General features: G+C 42.4%; 1 protein-coding gene across 2 annotated transcripts; it reads left to right on the forward strand.

Moving 5' to 3' along the window:
- Positions 1-486: 486 nt before the first annotated feature.
- Positions 487-11,609, forward strand: e2f2 (E2F transcription factor 2). 2 transcript variants are annotated; one of them, XM_085442001.1, is made up of 8 exons: positions 487-708; positions 900-1,305; positions 6,535-6,634; positions 8,036-8,255; positions 8,920-9,081; positions 9,355-9,469; positions 9,589-9,787; positions 10,400-11,609. In XM_085442001.1, the coding sequence occupies exons 2-8, from the start codon at positions 1,030-1,032 to the stop codon at positions 10,672-10,674; spliced, it is 1,347 nt and encodes a 448-aa protein (XP_085298127.1). In that variant the 5' UTR covers positions 487-708; positions 900-1,029; the 3' UTR covers positions 10,675-11,609. The 2 variants fall into 2 exon arrangements, with proteins under 2 accessions (XP_085298127.1, XP_085298128.1); XM_085442002.1 differs by having other exon boundaries at positions 487-1,305; positions 9,592-9,787.
- The last annotated feature ends 2,686 nt before the right edge of the window (positions 11,610-14,295 follow it).

Here is a 14,295-nt window from a genome sequence, read left to right on the forward strand (position 1 = left end):
ATTATGTCCTGATTACCCAGAGAGCAATTCGGCACTATTTGAACATACTGTACATGATTGCACCGTTTGCAGAATCAGACTTCATTTTAAAACACTACAAATTTCATATAAACATATGAAGTTAATGTTTAACCGTTTTTGTAATCTTTGACTGTCAAGGAACTGAACTGGGATGCTGTAAAATGCAAGTAAGTGGTTACAAGTGGAGTTAAAAAGGTAATAAAAAGTGCTCCAACAACAATAATGCGCCTCTAACGTGTGATTATAAAGTCTGGGCTGGTCATTGTCTCCATATCCAGCCTGGCAATGAAAGAACACCATGTCTTGATGTGTGCTCCTGTCCCTTTAAGCAGATCACTCCCATCCCCGTACAACTGTTTTATGCAAATTAGACAAGCTGAACGTGTCATGAGCCAATCAGAAGCGGCTTTCAGCCGCGGGAGATCCGAATTTCGCGGGATGAAGTTTGGCGGTAAAAAGACTGTTCTGCCCCATCTCTTGCCCCCTTGTATGGAGAGAGGAGCTCTGAGGTGGACGGACAGGAGTGGCATACTGGGTCGGATTCAGCACCAGAGGGAGTCACAATCATTTGTTAATCTCCAGCTGGAACCGGATCTCAGTGAGACCTGAAAGCCTTGGAGAGTTAAGCTTTAAAGTTCTGGACGTTTGAAATAGTTTATTTATTCAGGAAGCTATTCTTTATAACTGGTAAGGCAAGTTTCCTCTACACTGTTACAGGACAAAGGATAACAACACCGACCAGCCTGTTAAATGTACTAAGGATAAACGTCACATTATAACATATAAGCCTGTACTGCATGTGTAATTCATGCGGCTTGCAGCTAATTCGGCAGTTTACGCTGTGAAAGTTGCTTTTGTTTTGTTTCTGTGTGTTACAGTATTGGCAGTTAATATATTCATAGAGGTCCCGCAGTAAGTGAAGCTTGCTGAGCGATTCAGTGTGCTCAAGTACAGGCACACTTCTGCCTTCGCCTCACCGGTCCGGTTAAATTTAGTCTACTCAGGAAAATGATGCGGATGCCTAAAGGCGTCTCGCCGGCATCGGCTCGGCAGGCAGTGGGGCTGCCTTGCTCTCAGCAGAAGATGAAGCTTTTGTCCACCGGTGGAGTGAAGACCGACTTCTTCCTCACCGGACTGTCCAGTCCGCAGATGAACACGGTACCGGCCGGATATTTCACCCAGATCTGCAACACCAGCGTGGCCGAACAAAGAGCCAACAGCCTGTATTCAACCCCCCATGGACCCGAGGTTAAACCCATCAGATCATCCTCCGGGCGACTGCCGGTAAATAATCACACAAATACAAGCCTGGGGTCGTGTTTCCTTACTGTTTAATATCCAGCGAATGATATGCATATGTCCGGGGGAGGAATATTTAACTTTTTTCATTGCTATGCATGTTTGAGAAGGGTGCATTCAGATATGTTTTGACGTGATAAGCCACAGAGGGGCCACTGTGGCTGCTCCTGCTGATGTGCATGACTGGTGTCTTCTCTCTTTCTTTCTTTTTTTTCCTTATCCATGCCAGGCTGTGTGACATCTTCTCCCGCAGTCCAGCTGTAGCTAAGACAAGGCCAGACGCCTTGTTCTGTGTTTGATGGTTTTGATGAGCCAGTAGGGGTGCTTAGAGAGAGGCCCCACTCTCTTGTGCCCAAATAACGAGTGTCCCCCCTCCTTGGTGCAGCAGAGCTAGTTTTTTTTTTTTAATACAAGCAAACAATGCAGGGGCTCGACCAAGCTGCAGGAAAGACACTTAAGGCAAATCCATAGCTTCCCAACACTTGTAATGGGAGATAACACACACAACAGATGCTCCACCCTCACTTCCCATTATGTCAAAACAGGGTCTGTGTTGGACTGTGGGAAGGAAGCATAGGTCAGAGGTCATAACCAGTTAACAAGTGTATTTTCTGGAGTGTGAAAGTATTACTATCGGAAGCCCTAAAGCATCACCAATAAGTAAAGGATTAACCTGTTTTGTAAAACACATACACAGTTGGCTTTAATGATGTTAAGTAATGTCGTTCATTTTAAACTCGAATGCTGAAGATTATTTGAAAATCCTGATCTGAGAAGATTGGATGACACTCAGCAGCTTTTTAGTGCTCCACACCTGTTGTTGTTTGTTGTATTTGGTGTCTTTATTCCAGCTGACTCGTCAGCCCCGGAGTCTTTTTTTAGATTTAATGAATTGCAGTAACGCTAAAGGGGTTAGAGTGCGTACAGGGTTTTCAAATCTCATGTCAAATCCCCAGCCCTAATAGGCCCTTCAAGAGGATTAGATGGATATAAGTAAAGTGAGAAATAGGGTACCACCTGGCATATCGTGTGCCAATGTGAACCTAACTGCTGTCAAAGTGTGTATGCATTGTTGGTTTCTAGAAATATTACGTGCATTCACGCTTGATAACCTGGTTTTCCCCTTGAAATCCAACCTTAAAGTTTGGCCATATAAGTGGTCCATACTGGATTTGATGTGGTTCAGTAGGCTTTATGACACGACCCCCGTGTACGCAGTCATGTCGCCTGTGTTTTTGTGCATGCACACTGTGACCACGGTAACTTCTGTTTTCAAGGGATTTGAATATTTTCAGTTGTTGCACATTGTCACAGGTGCACGTTTCAATTTACCAGAAAAACAGGAGCCTAGTTCGGGTTGACAGAAGTGACGGCACGGTTGAAAATACGGATGAGGTTTCAAAAAGCTCTCTGATTAAGAAACTTCCTCTGGATCACTTCAGTAATTTGGGTAAACTTAATCAAAGGGAGTGAACCCACCTTAAAGTTTCTGTTTTTAAACTTATCATTTTAAGTGATTTGATTCCCGTGTCTAGAAATAAGTGGTACAGTGGGCTTTAATGATGTTTGAGCGTATTCCTTCTATTATACGTTAGTTTTGTTGCACTAATATATATTTATGATTTTGACACAAGGATGTCATTATCATTATGTTTGGGTTTGAATGACTAAAAGTCACGACATTTGAGTTGCTCTTGTATGTGTTGCGATGGCTGGTGGTAGCTATCTTGCAGGATACATTTGATGTGATGATATTATGAAGTTTTATTGACGACAGTAAAGAAGCTGAAGATAATAATGTGTTGCTGACACAGCTGTTTCAGTGCATGTTCAGTCATGACTTCTCTGTTTACAGGAAGTATGGCCTTTTCATGTACTTACGGCTCACTTCCTTTAACCTATACAACATTATAACCACAGCTTTTTTCTTTAATCTTTCCTTTTTTAAACTTTGACTGGGAAACCAGATTTTAAAGCTTAGCATTTATTTATTTTAAGTACAAACAATCTAAGCACATACAAAGTCCCACACGTTTGTAGGCACCTACCTACAAAAAAAAAAAAAAAAAAGGTTAATATTTGACTGATTTTAGTAAACTTCAGCTGCAGAGATCCAGTCTTTACTTATTAATCTTACCAACTCTAGAAAAAGGCAACGTATCAGCTATTGGCATGTGAATTTTAACCAGGGTGTGTAAACTGTTGATAAACTGTTGTCTCTGCTTCCTTTCAGCTCGATAGGGATGTAAATGTGTTACAGTATTCAGACCTACAGCCAAAGTCCAGGGAAGCCCTTTTCTCTTATTGGACTGCAGATGAATGAATTTGTCAGTTTAGGCAAAGTTCAGTACAGTCAAACAGCGGTATGGCAACAGGATGCATCTCCATAATATTCACCAGGAACAATGTCCCATTTATTCCCTGTTTATGTGACGTACTCGGAGTTTCACCACAACTGAGTGATTACGGATGTCAGCTAATGCCTTAGTCTTTCTCCTTTGGTAATTTTTAGGAACACACACGTCTCCTGCAACCGACCTTCAGCTCTGGTTTGACCTTTTTTTAGCCCCTAGGGTTAACAACCCATTCAGGCTAATGCTTTGGTGGGATATTGGACACAGTACCAACTGTATGCATTCTCTCTATTATCTGTTTTGTTGGTGTGTTTTCCATTTAACCCCAGCTTCAGGCAAATACCAGCCCTACAGGGCAATGCTCTCTATAGGGGGAGTTTTGCATTTCAAAGCAGCTTACCCTCATCAGGCAGGCAAGCCACAGTGGGGACGGATCCACACCTCTGTTTAACCGCTTAAGAGGCTGTTGTAGGGCAACTTTTGTTTTTCCTTTATGTCCAAGGGTGTGGTAGTGAAGGGGCTCGGTACAGAGCGGTAGGTACTTGTAGGCATACTGAAACTTGCCCTTTGCCTGGATGGAATCTAAGTCTGGTGCAGCCTGACTAGCAAGATCTGTTTGTTTGAGGAGAGGCCCGACTGCAGAAGCCCTTCACGTGATTATGATTACATGCGTGGAGTTTACAGCACAGCAGCAGAGACGGCGGGAACCGGCCAAATAATATACAGCAAACAGAAGGGGCCGCGTGCAGTAGATGGGCGTAACTGGGCAATCAGGCAGGGTGAGGTTATAGCAAACGTGAGTGGCGTGATACTGCCAGTCTTTGAGATAACGTGCTAATAAGGAGGCCAGCTGACTTGGGCCTCTCCCATCGTCTCTTATAGCTGCACCATACGTATGCGAGAGCTAGTTTTAGGGTGTGAAAGCTTTTGGATTCAGATTTTCACAATGTTGTGTTCTAACACCTTAAAAGTGATGTGTGCTAGGCGGCATACCTGTGCACTTTCTGTAAAATGTAACCATTTCTCAATAGCTGCACTTCTTCTTTCAGTGGTCTGTTAGTCTGTTAAGTGAGGAATTTAAAAAATAAAAGGTCTTTCCTCTAAATGACTTTGGGTTTGCGTAATATGGTTGAATCACCAGAGAAAGCACTCATGCAAATGAAGGAGCATCCAAGCCCTCACTCTGATGTACAGCTGCAGGGGGAAACCGCTGGTTCCATTCTTACAAGTCATCATGCATCAGGCTATGACTCAAATTGTACACGTGCATTAAAAAGTTTGACTTGACACACGTTGACCTGCTCGTTTTAAGTCATAGAAATGACAAGTCTTCAGCCTTATTTGGTCAAAAAATGCGACGTTTTTTTCTTTGTGCTGGGACACTGAGTCAATGGAAAGCTGTGGCAGTTTTTCTCTGGTTAAACCACAGCTGTCACGGCTGTAGGCAGTCCAACTGGTATCATCTGCTTCCTTTCTGCGACTCCAAGTGTTTGATAGCGACTTTCACGACCATCGGCCAATGAAAACTCAAAGTTTGAATCGTGCAAGAGGTCGTTTTAGAGGCCACAGTGAGCATTTTGTTCTTCGGTAGCTGTTCACCGTCCTGTTGCGGGTGTCTCTGTATGCCTGACTGTGTGTTTTAGGGATTAAAATCTAGCCTGCCAACAGCACGGGGCTGCTCCAGATGTCACGAGACAACAGGTGGACGTGTTAGGGAGAACACTGGGGGACAATGGCAGCCTTCATTATCCCTTTACTCGCACATGCGTAGGCACATCCACACGCGGTAACGTGAACTCCCTGCTTTTCCCATCTCTGAAAAAGCAATTTCCCTAAACCTGTTAACTAAAACAGTTCACTGGCCGCATGTACGCTGTCGTGGCAAAAGGGATTATTCGTGAGGAGACACGGTGAAAGGAGTTTGTGAGATCTAGCCATGCACTACAAATTACCCAGCAGCCAGAGTGTGCGGAGGTGAAATTGCCTCACTAGCTCAGTCATTGTGTTTTTGTGTGGGCAGTTGTTGGATTTCCAACTGACAGCAAACGTTCTCGTCCACCGTGAACTTTTGATGATGACAGCATATCTGCACGTGGGGTGTGGTGGTAATTTCCTAATCCTTAAGAGAGTAGCGCTTTCACTTCAGCTAAGTAGGCCAGTGGATGGCGGGAAAAAAAAGCAATGGTCATTTAAAGATTTTATATTGGGTTACAAAGGTTGTTCATGTGCTTTTGATTGTATGATGCATCGCTGTTATGGTCAGATAATGTTCTGCTTGTGTGCGCGCGTGTGTCTCTGTGAGGAGCCTGTGTGCTAAGCACAGAAGGAAGAGGGTTGAGAGGGGGGAGGAGAGGTCATTGAGTGATTCCAGGGACTTCCTGACGTATGTCAGGCAACGAGTCGGGCCTATAGACCTCCCGCTTCTGTTGACTGCAGACAAACAAAATCAGCCCCTGTTGAAGTGCTTGGGAAAGTGTGCGTGTGGGGGGTGCTTTGTTCCTGCACTTGAGGGTTGTTGGCACATTTACGACATGGTACTTTTAAACAAGCCCCTATTTAGCCGTCTAGCATTCATGCTACTGTTCTACAAAAGGTCTGGACTTGCCCTACAAACTATTTGATTCTTTCAGCTTTTTAACTAGCCATTATTTAAAGTCAGTAGGATGAGTTAAACACTTCCATAATGTGCTTTTGTTCAGCCTACACTGAGATTGGAAGGATTTCAGTCTTATACACCCTTTATATTTTCTTATGTAGTGAAACAGCAGTTAATACAGAGGAAGTAGTAGAGCTGTAAGTCACACCTGCTTTGTAACATTTGCATCTTTTTGTTAATCTTTGATAAATGTCTTCCCTTTAGGCCAAGAGGAAGCTGGATTTAGAAGACCCTCTGTATCTGCCAGAGTTTCGTACGCCAAAAGGAAAATGCAGCATTGCAGCACGGATACCAAGCCCAAGGAGTGAGTAGACTGTACATCTCTTGTTGTGTTTGTGTACAGCCCTTCGTGTCTGCTGTGACGGTGTTGAAAGTGCTCTATGAATAAAGTTGGTGTGGTGTGGTACACATCAGTGGGTGGAAAATATTTTTTGTACTATGCAAAGGGAAGAAGCAGTTCAACATTAAAAGAAAAGAATAAGAGCAAACAATGAAAAGAAGTTGATTGTACGGTACTCTTTAGCATTAATCTGAACCCAGGCAGGGTGGGTAATGCCAGGTTTGCATGACACGACCTCAGCCTGATTGCGTCCTGAACCTTTGGGTTGTGAGCAGACACGAACAGACCTGTTTGCTATGGGTCAAACTGACATGGCAGGAAGACTACTGCTGAAGTATTCCGCAATAGTTTCCTCACTTTCTGCGAAGTTCACCCATATGAGCACAGAGTGCGGTACCAGCAGCTCAGTTGCGTACAGCTTTACACATAACAGATTAAAAAAAAAAAAGCAATGGTGTAGCCAGGAGTAGAGAGCCAGTATCATAAACTGGCTTGTTGACATTCTTTTCCTAGAATACACAAGCTAGCGCCTCCTTCCCAACGACATCTCAAATCTCACAGCTCAGCGGGAATGACGGATCAGGGAGGAATGTGCGGTCTGCCGTGTCTCTCAGTTATGAAATTGCAATGTCTTATGATTGTTTGATGGACAATTCTCTGGAATTAAGGAGCCCTGAGAATATGTTATTACTAAGATTATCAGACCTATTGATCCATTTTCTATCACCAGTGTGGTTATATGTCATTGAGTCACGGGGAGAGCACAGTAAGCAGAGATGCCAGGACCTCTTTCACAGTATTCTGGGAGAATACTTTAGTGTTCCCAAGACAACAGAGGGCCATAATCTCCGATGTGCCCCGAGTCTTACACAAAGATTCCCACCAGCTGGAGCTGCCTAAACCACCTAAACTTGCTCTTTGATGCAGAGGAGCAGAGACGTCCAACTAATCAAGACTGATTATTAAACCTGTAGCAGATTAAAGCAATATGAAGACACAGTCATCGGAGACAGATGCTGTTTCTGGTTTACAATACCGTACCCATAGCTCTTATTTTCATATTTTCCGTGCGAGGAAGAAATATTTCTGCTTGGAGGATTATTTGTAATTTCGAACATGATATCAAACATAGAAAGTAAAACATAAAGGCAGAAATAAATCTAGTTGACACATTCCAATAACTGTTTTCATGTTTCACTGTTGTCAACAGCTTGTATGACTAATACAGTAAATATTTGAATCAGTGATCTCTCCGCCAGCTCATCAGCCAAATAAAACACTTGAATGAATTAGTAAAAATCAGAGTTGTGTAACTCAAGCACATTTCTAGTCTTATGCGCTACTTTTCTGTGTGTTTCCTCGCAGCTCCAAAATCTCCGGGTGAGCGGACGCGGTACGACACGTCATTGGGCCTGCTGACCAAGAAATTTGTGGGTCTCATTGCTGAGTCTCCTGATGGAGTCCTTGATCTGAACTGGGCCACTGAGGTCCTGGAGGTCCAGAAAAGACGCATTTATGACATCACCAATGTTCTAGAGGGAGTCCAGCTTATCAGGAAGAAGTCAAAAAACAACATCCAGTGGCTGTAAGTAGAAATGCAGAAGAAGGTTAAGTAGCAGGAATAGTGGGAGGTTTATCAACTGCGTGTAGCTCACAGAAGCAAACCAGGGACTGCGTAACTGTTAAGTGAAGCCTTGGCATTTAGGGTTCCTTACAGACTTTCACAATAATGTTGGGCAAAGCATGGGCAGGACTGTTGACAGCAGCAATTTGGCCTTATTAACAAAGCTGTGTAACATAGTGCAATGCAGCTTGGTTCTTTTTGCTCGTGTCAAACAGCTGAGACAAGATATTAATATCTTATAAAAGTTTGCTTTTATAACATATTTACTCTAGATTTTTATAATGATTTTACAAAGTAGTGTTTTTATGCTGCACACTTTCTGGACTAATTAGTAAAAAAGATAGATGTATAGACATTTGCAAAAAACCTACCGATTGTTTTTGAGTCTATTTATACTGGGCTTTGATTGCATTCTAAAAATGTCTCCATTGCTTTTATTCTTCATGAAGTATTAAAAGGAAGAAAAACTTCATACTGGTACTCGCTTGTCTGCCCCCTAGTGGCAGTCAGCAGACATTGCAGTGCCAGTTGTAGACACTACCTAAACGTGTGGAGTTGTTTTGACTGTTACAGACTTTTATTATTCATAGACGTGTTTATTGTGTGTATGTGTGTGTTTCTCCAGGGTTGGAGACGTGTTTGAAGGTGGAGCGGGTGGAGGGGAGAAGGCCCGTGCCCTGAGGAAAGAGCTTGGAGACCTAGAGAGAGCAGAGAGATCTCTGGATGAACAGATTCAGTCCAGCACCACACAGCTCAAACAACTCACTGAATATAAAGAGAGTCAGAGATATCCTTTACATAGAGCACCGTGGTTATCCACGTCATTCTTTCATGATCTCCGTTTCCGCTTGTTGGCATGTTCCGCTGTAGCTTGCTTGGTTGAGTAGGTAACGCATATGCTAAAAGGCAGCAGGGGCGTTCGTCTTTCCCTACTTTACTATCAGATTCCTACTAATATCTTGCCAGATATAGCCAAAAAATAATAAAAGAGAAAAAAAGACAAGCACACACGCACGTGTATTTAAATTCCACTGTTGTTACCCTTAACCTCATGATCCACATTGGGCTATGTGACGTATCAAGACATCCGCTCCATCGGCAGCCTTCAAGACCAGACAGTCATTGCTGTTAAAGCCCCTGCAGAGACCAAGCTTGAGGTGCCAGACACAGCAGGGGTGAGATTTGGTTTATGTTTCAGTTTGTCCCCTTAACCCCTCCTTCCTTTAAATTGTGCATTTGTCCTGATGTCAGATTGTTTTGATAATTAATTGCTTCTTCTCTTGTTTCCTTACAGCAGGGGTCTTTGCAGATCTATTTAAAGAGTAGAAATGGTCCCATAGAAGTCTACCTATGTCCTGATGAGGGTCTTGAAGAAGCTAGTCCTGTTAAGAGTGTTGTCACTCCCAAAAAGGAATTCCCTCAAACGCAAGACCCTCCCGCTGCAACCCCAATAGGACCACCGAGTTACAGCGTCAAAGAGGAACCTGTTGACTGTAAGCTTTGAGTTTTGAACAGAATACCACCTTTATTTGAGCTACCCTTACTTTGATCGTACCCGTGCACTAGTCATAGACTGCATCTAGTTTTGCAACTAGCATTAATTTAGTTTTACAAGTTTTACAAAGTGATTTTATCCCAAGGCTTCCAGAACATTAAAAATGAATTGCACCTCTTCAGCTGGAGCCAGTCCAAAGGTCAAATAGCACCATTAAAGCAGAAAGATCACACTTCTTTTTGGCGGTTTCATGCGATGCCATGATAAATCGGTGACAAATTAAACAAATGGCATGTTATTTAATCTGCTTTAGTTTTGCTTGTTTGGTTGTTGTATTTGTTTTGCATTCTGCAAAAAAATCTTGAACTGTTCCTTTAACTTTTTCATTATTTAACCCCTCAGCTGAAAGCATAAAAAACAACAAAAAACTCAGGGAGTATGTGCACAAGAGTAGAATAAAAATAGAACTTGTATGAGGATAAAAGATGTAAAAACTATTCCAATTTAGGAAGCTAAAAAGAAAAGTGTAGAAGTACACCACCTCTCTAAATGTTTTTTTAATGCAGTGCCCTTAGCACAAAATTAATTTCCAACGCTTTCTTCAACACAGCCAACATTTCCGCAGCAGCTCCAGCCGCCTCCTCAGCTGTGACCTCCACGTCCTCTCTGCTTGACGTAGAGGGTCTGCTGGGTTTGCCCCCGAGCCTGCTTCAGATAACCGAGGACCAGCTTCCTGGCACCTCCTTCACGTCAGACCCCAACACCCCCTTTGTCAGTTTTTCTCCACCTTTGGACCACGATGACTACCTCTGGAGCCTGGAGGACAGCGAGGGAGTGTCAGACTTCTTCGACACTTACGATCTCGGAGATTTGTTGAAAAGCTGAGGCTTAGATGAAGGGATGGGGCGGAGAAAATTCAGGGAGAAGAAGGGTAATATTTAATCGAATGCCTTCTTGGGACAAACTATTACACTATGAAGCCATCTGTTTTAATGTCCGATGGAGGAATCAACTTCTTTGTTTAAATTATAAAGTGAAAATATTTGTATATATAGTAAATTTGGGCAGTAAGTCGAGTAAGTCTCATAGAAAGCAGGAGTTATTGTTTATGTCGTATTGTCAGCGAAAGAACTGATGATGCATTTGTTTATCAGTCATTGTTTAGTGTGACCAACTCAGGAATTTTTTTTTTTACCCCTTGTTTCCAAAGTCTAAATAATTGTTTGTACCACTCTTTGGCCCATAGGGGGCAGCATTGTATAATGTCAGCTTTAACTGCCATGCAGCGTTACAGGATTCAATCACTGGATCAAAGTAAGCTAAAGCCATGAAGAGCCATACACACAGGGTCTGTTTGCAGTGTTTTCACCACTGATCAAATTAAGCTGTGAATGAACTTCAGTGTCGACATGCATCTACAGCTCGAGAATACACATCAGGTGAGATCTCAGCATAGATTTTAGACATTAAAACTGGTTTTCAAAGGTGCTCATGTTGCTTCTTTCATGCCTTAAGCTTTGTGTCAAGCCTTGTGTGCCTGAATGTGCAGGCTGTGACCCAGAGTCGAGTCAGAGGTCATGACAAATGGTGGCTATTTTTTTTTTCTTTTTATCTCTTTGAACATGTACAATCTTTGAGCGACGCCTTGTAGGTTTGGCAGCTTTGTTTCAGTTGTTGCTCTGTTGAGTTTAATAGTTGTCTTTAACTGAGTGGTTTTAATTTATTAGTGTAAAGCTACTATTGTATTTCTTAGGAAATAACCCAAAACGAATTAAATGCAGCATCTGTGTTGCAAGGGGGGTGAAGAGGGGTGGGTGATGGGGGAGAGGAGGGGGTTAATTGATGTAAATGAGGTGTAATTAGAGGAGCAATTTCTTTTTCCGCTAGTTTTAAAATGAATGAACTCTGTTACTTCAGCAGAAACAGAAACAATGAGAAATTTGTCTTTGCTGTTCAGGTTTTAGGCCCACAAATACTTTCCCTGCCTGCTGCAGCGTAACACTTTTACATGTCAGAGATGTACTCCTGAGGATGGAGTAGCTCTGACTTTAATCTGTTTGTTTGTTTTTAAAAAGTGTTTTTGAAGTGTTCTAGAAATATAAAATTTGGTATATTTTTGGCTTTCCCTCTACACTGCAGAGATAAGCTAACTGTCCTGTCCTATCAAAACTTGAAATTGAGTGTTGTGGTGCGTATTTGACAGCTTGGGAAATGGTTGTTGTGCGTTTGTGCGTGCAGTTTTTTTTACAATGTAGATTAGAGAATTGTGAATTCAGATTTTGTAGTGTGTGTGTGTGTTTTTTTTCAATGAGCATTATTGTTTTTGGTATTTGTACATAACTTGTTTTGTATTTATACCTATTTTTTTCCAAAAATTTTTGGACTGTTGTAAGTCATTCAGCACTTAATGATTTGTAATATTGTGAAGTTATTAAATAAAATATACTGCAGCCATTGTTTACACATGAATTTGAGTTCCTCTTTTTTAATCATGTCAGAAAAAGCGGAATGCGTATGAATTGCTTTGTATGACGTGACTCTTGGTTTGATATTCTGATGTATCGCTAATTCTTCGACATCTGTGGAAGCCATATGAAAGTTTAAACAGTGCAGGCACTGATCTAATATAAAGTGACATTTCCTAAAGAGTGACAATAAGTCTGCATCAATAGTTACAATGAAACTGAAACAGCTATAAACACATTCAGACAGGTGCACAAAGGCACCCATCATTCTTCACAAGCTTGTTGCTTTGGAAACCGCTCACAAAAGGGAGCAAGCAATCAGCAGGTCAAAGTTCAGTGGGTCACGCTGCAATGGTGTGTTGGGGGTGAAAAATCTGCAAGGAAAAACGATGTCATTAATTTTAGTCAAAGCACATTGCTGCAAGTTAGAAATGCAACTACAAGTTTCTTCAGAGATCGGTTTGTGAACACTTCTTTAGGAATAACTAAGCTCGCATGGAACTCCAAGGAGCATCCACGTGACTTTTATGATCAACACGAAGTTTATAAAGCTTTATACTCCTTACAATGTAGAGAGAGGGTGCTGGTTCTCTGCAAACTGTCTGTTAACGGAAACTACAGAACAGCTCGTGTTCTGAACAAGAGATCTTAAACAAGCATGTCAGGCATCACATGACAGCCCTGGCTGCAGGGTTTGCATGCTATCTAAAGAGCAAGCTACCTTGTTTCTGTTACTGCTACAGCAGCAATCAGCTGAAGTAAATCTTGTCAGCTGGATCGTTTAATTGCAGAAACTATAAATACCTCTTTCTGACTAATGTTCACCAGTTTGCAGCACATACCCACACAGTCCTTTAAAACACTACATGTTGTTATTTACGGCTCCAGGATGAGGAGCGGTTCTGCTTGGTTGGGAAACTTTGGGTGGACTTATAACCTATTAGTTACATGGATAGTATCACTCGTACGACTCAGATGACACTATGACACGCAATTAACATCGATATGAATCACAAACAAGTCTGTCTACCTGTTCCCACTCTGCAAAACCTTTTGTTACCATACCAACTGTAATAACAGGTACACTGGCATTGGCATCTGTTTGAGGGTGGAGTAAACATTGTTGCCTGCCCAGAAGCCAGACCACGGAGAACCTGCATGGAATGGCCCTGGACTGACAGTGCTCAGTCAGTAAGTCACAGATGATGTATTTTTCCAAAGCAGCAGCTGTCACTTAACGTCAGAGCTATTATTTATTTTTATTTTTTTTACATCAAAGCTGCTCTTCAATGCAGGTTCTTGAGGCAAATTAGTTTCAATGGAGCTCCAGTCCTATTCAATACACCTCATATGCCTATTCCAGTGGGAAACTAAAGCCCTGTGTTTTGCAATAAATCAACTTTACTTTGTCTCCCCAGTCCCCCAATTTTCAGTCATCCATGTCAACCAGAAGAGGGGGTATTTTACGGTAAGCCCAGGCCCCCCTTGTCCTGACAGGGGTAGTAAATTGATAGCAGTGCTAGTGGAGCTGAGTCAACAAGCAGCAAGATGAGGGAGATATTTTTTAGGGGGGGAGGGTGGCTGGAGGCCGGGTTCATAGAAGAACCGTATCCTGCTCCTCTGGGCTGCTGGGAAGCAAGAAGGGAAATCCGGGCAACTGGAAGATGTTGCTGTAACCTCCAACGCCGTGTGTGCGTCACAGAGAAAGAGAAGCTGTATTCGATGTACATCACTTCCTCACTGCCAAAGTTTCCCTGCTCGCAGTCTCTGAGAGGAGTTTGCTCTAACACAAGAAATGATGTGGCATGAAAGGGAAGCAACCAGTTAAATCACCCTTAAGAGGGGAAGAAGAGAGTTTCTTAATATTTAAAAAGAAAAGGGCGGTAAAGGGTGGAGACAAGGAGGGAAAACATTAAGTGAGTCACATTTCCAATAAAGCTTTGATCTTTTTCTGCATTCCTGTGTTATTCCACCTTTGTCGACCTTCCTGCACACAAATTCTCACTGCTAAACTCCAAACATCACTGAACAAAAAGGAAAA

This window comes from Copadichromis virginalis, linkage group LG19 (assembly GCF_057382275.1).
Source record: "Copadichromis virginalis isolate Kocher_CV1m ecotype Utaka linkage group LG19, C_Virginalis_male_GT1.1, whole genome shotgun sequence".
Lineage (NCBI taxonomy): Eukaryota > Metazoa > Chordata > Actinopteri > Cichliformes > Cichlidae > Copadichromis > Copadichromis virginalis.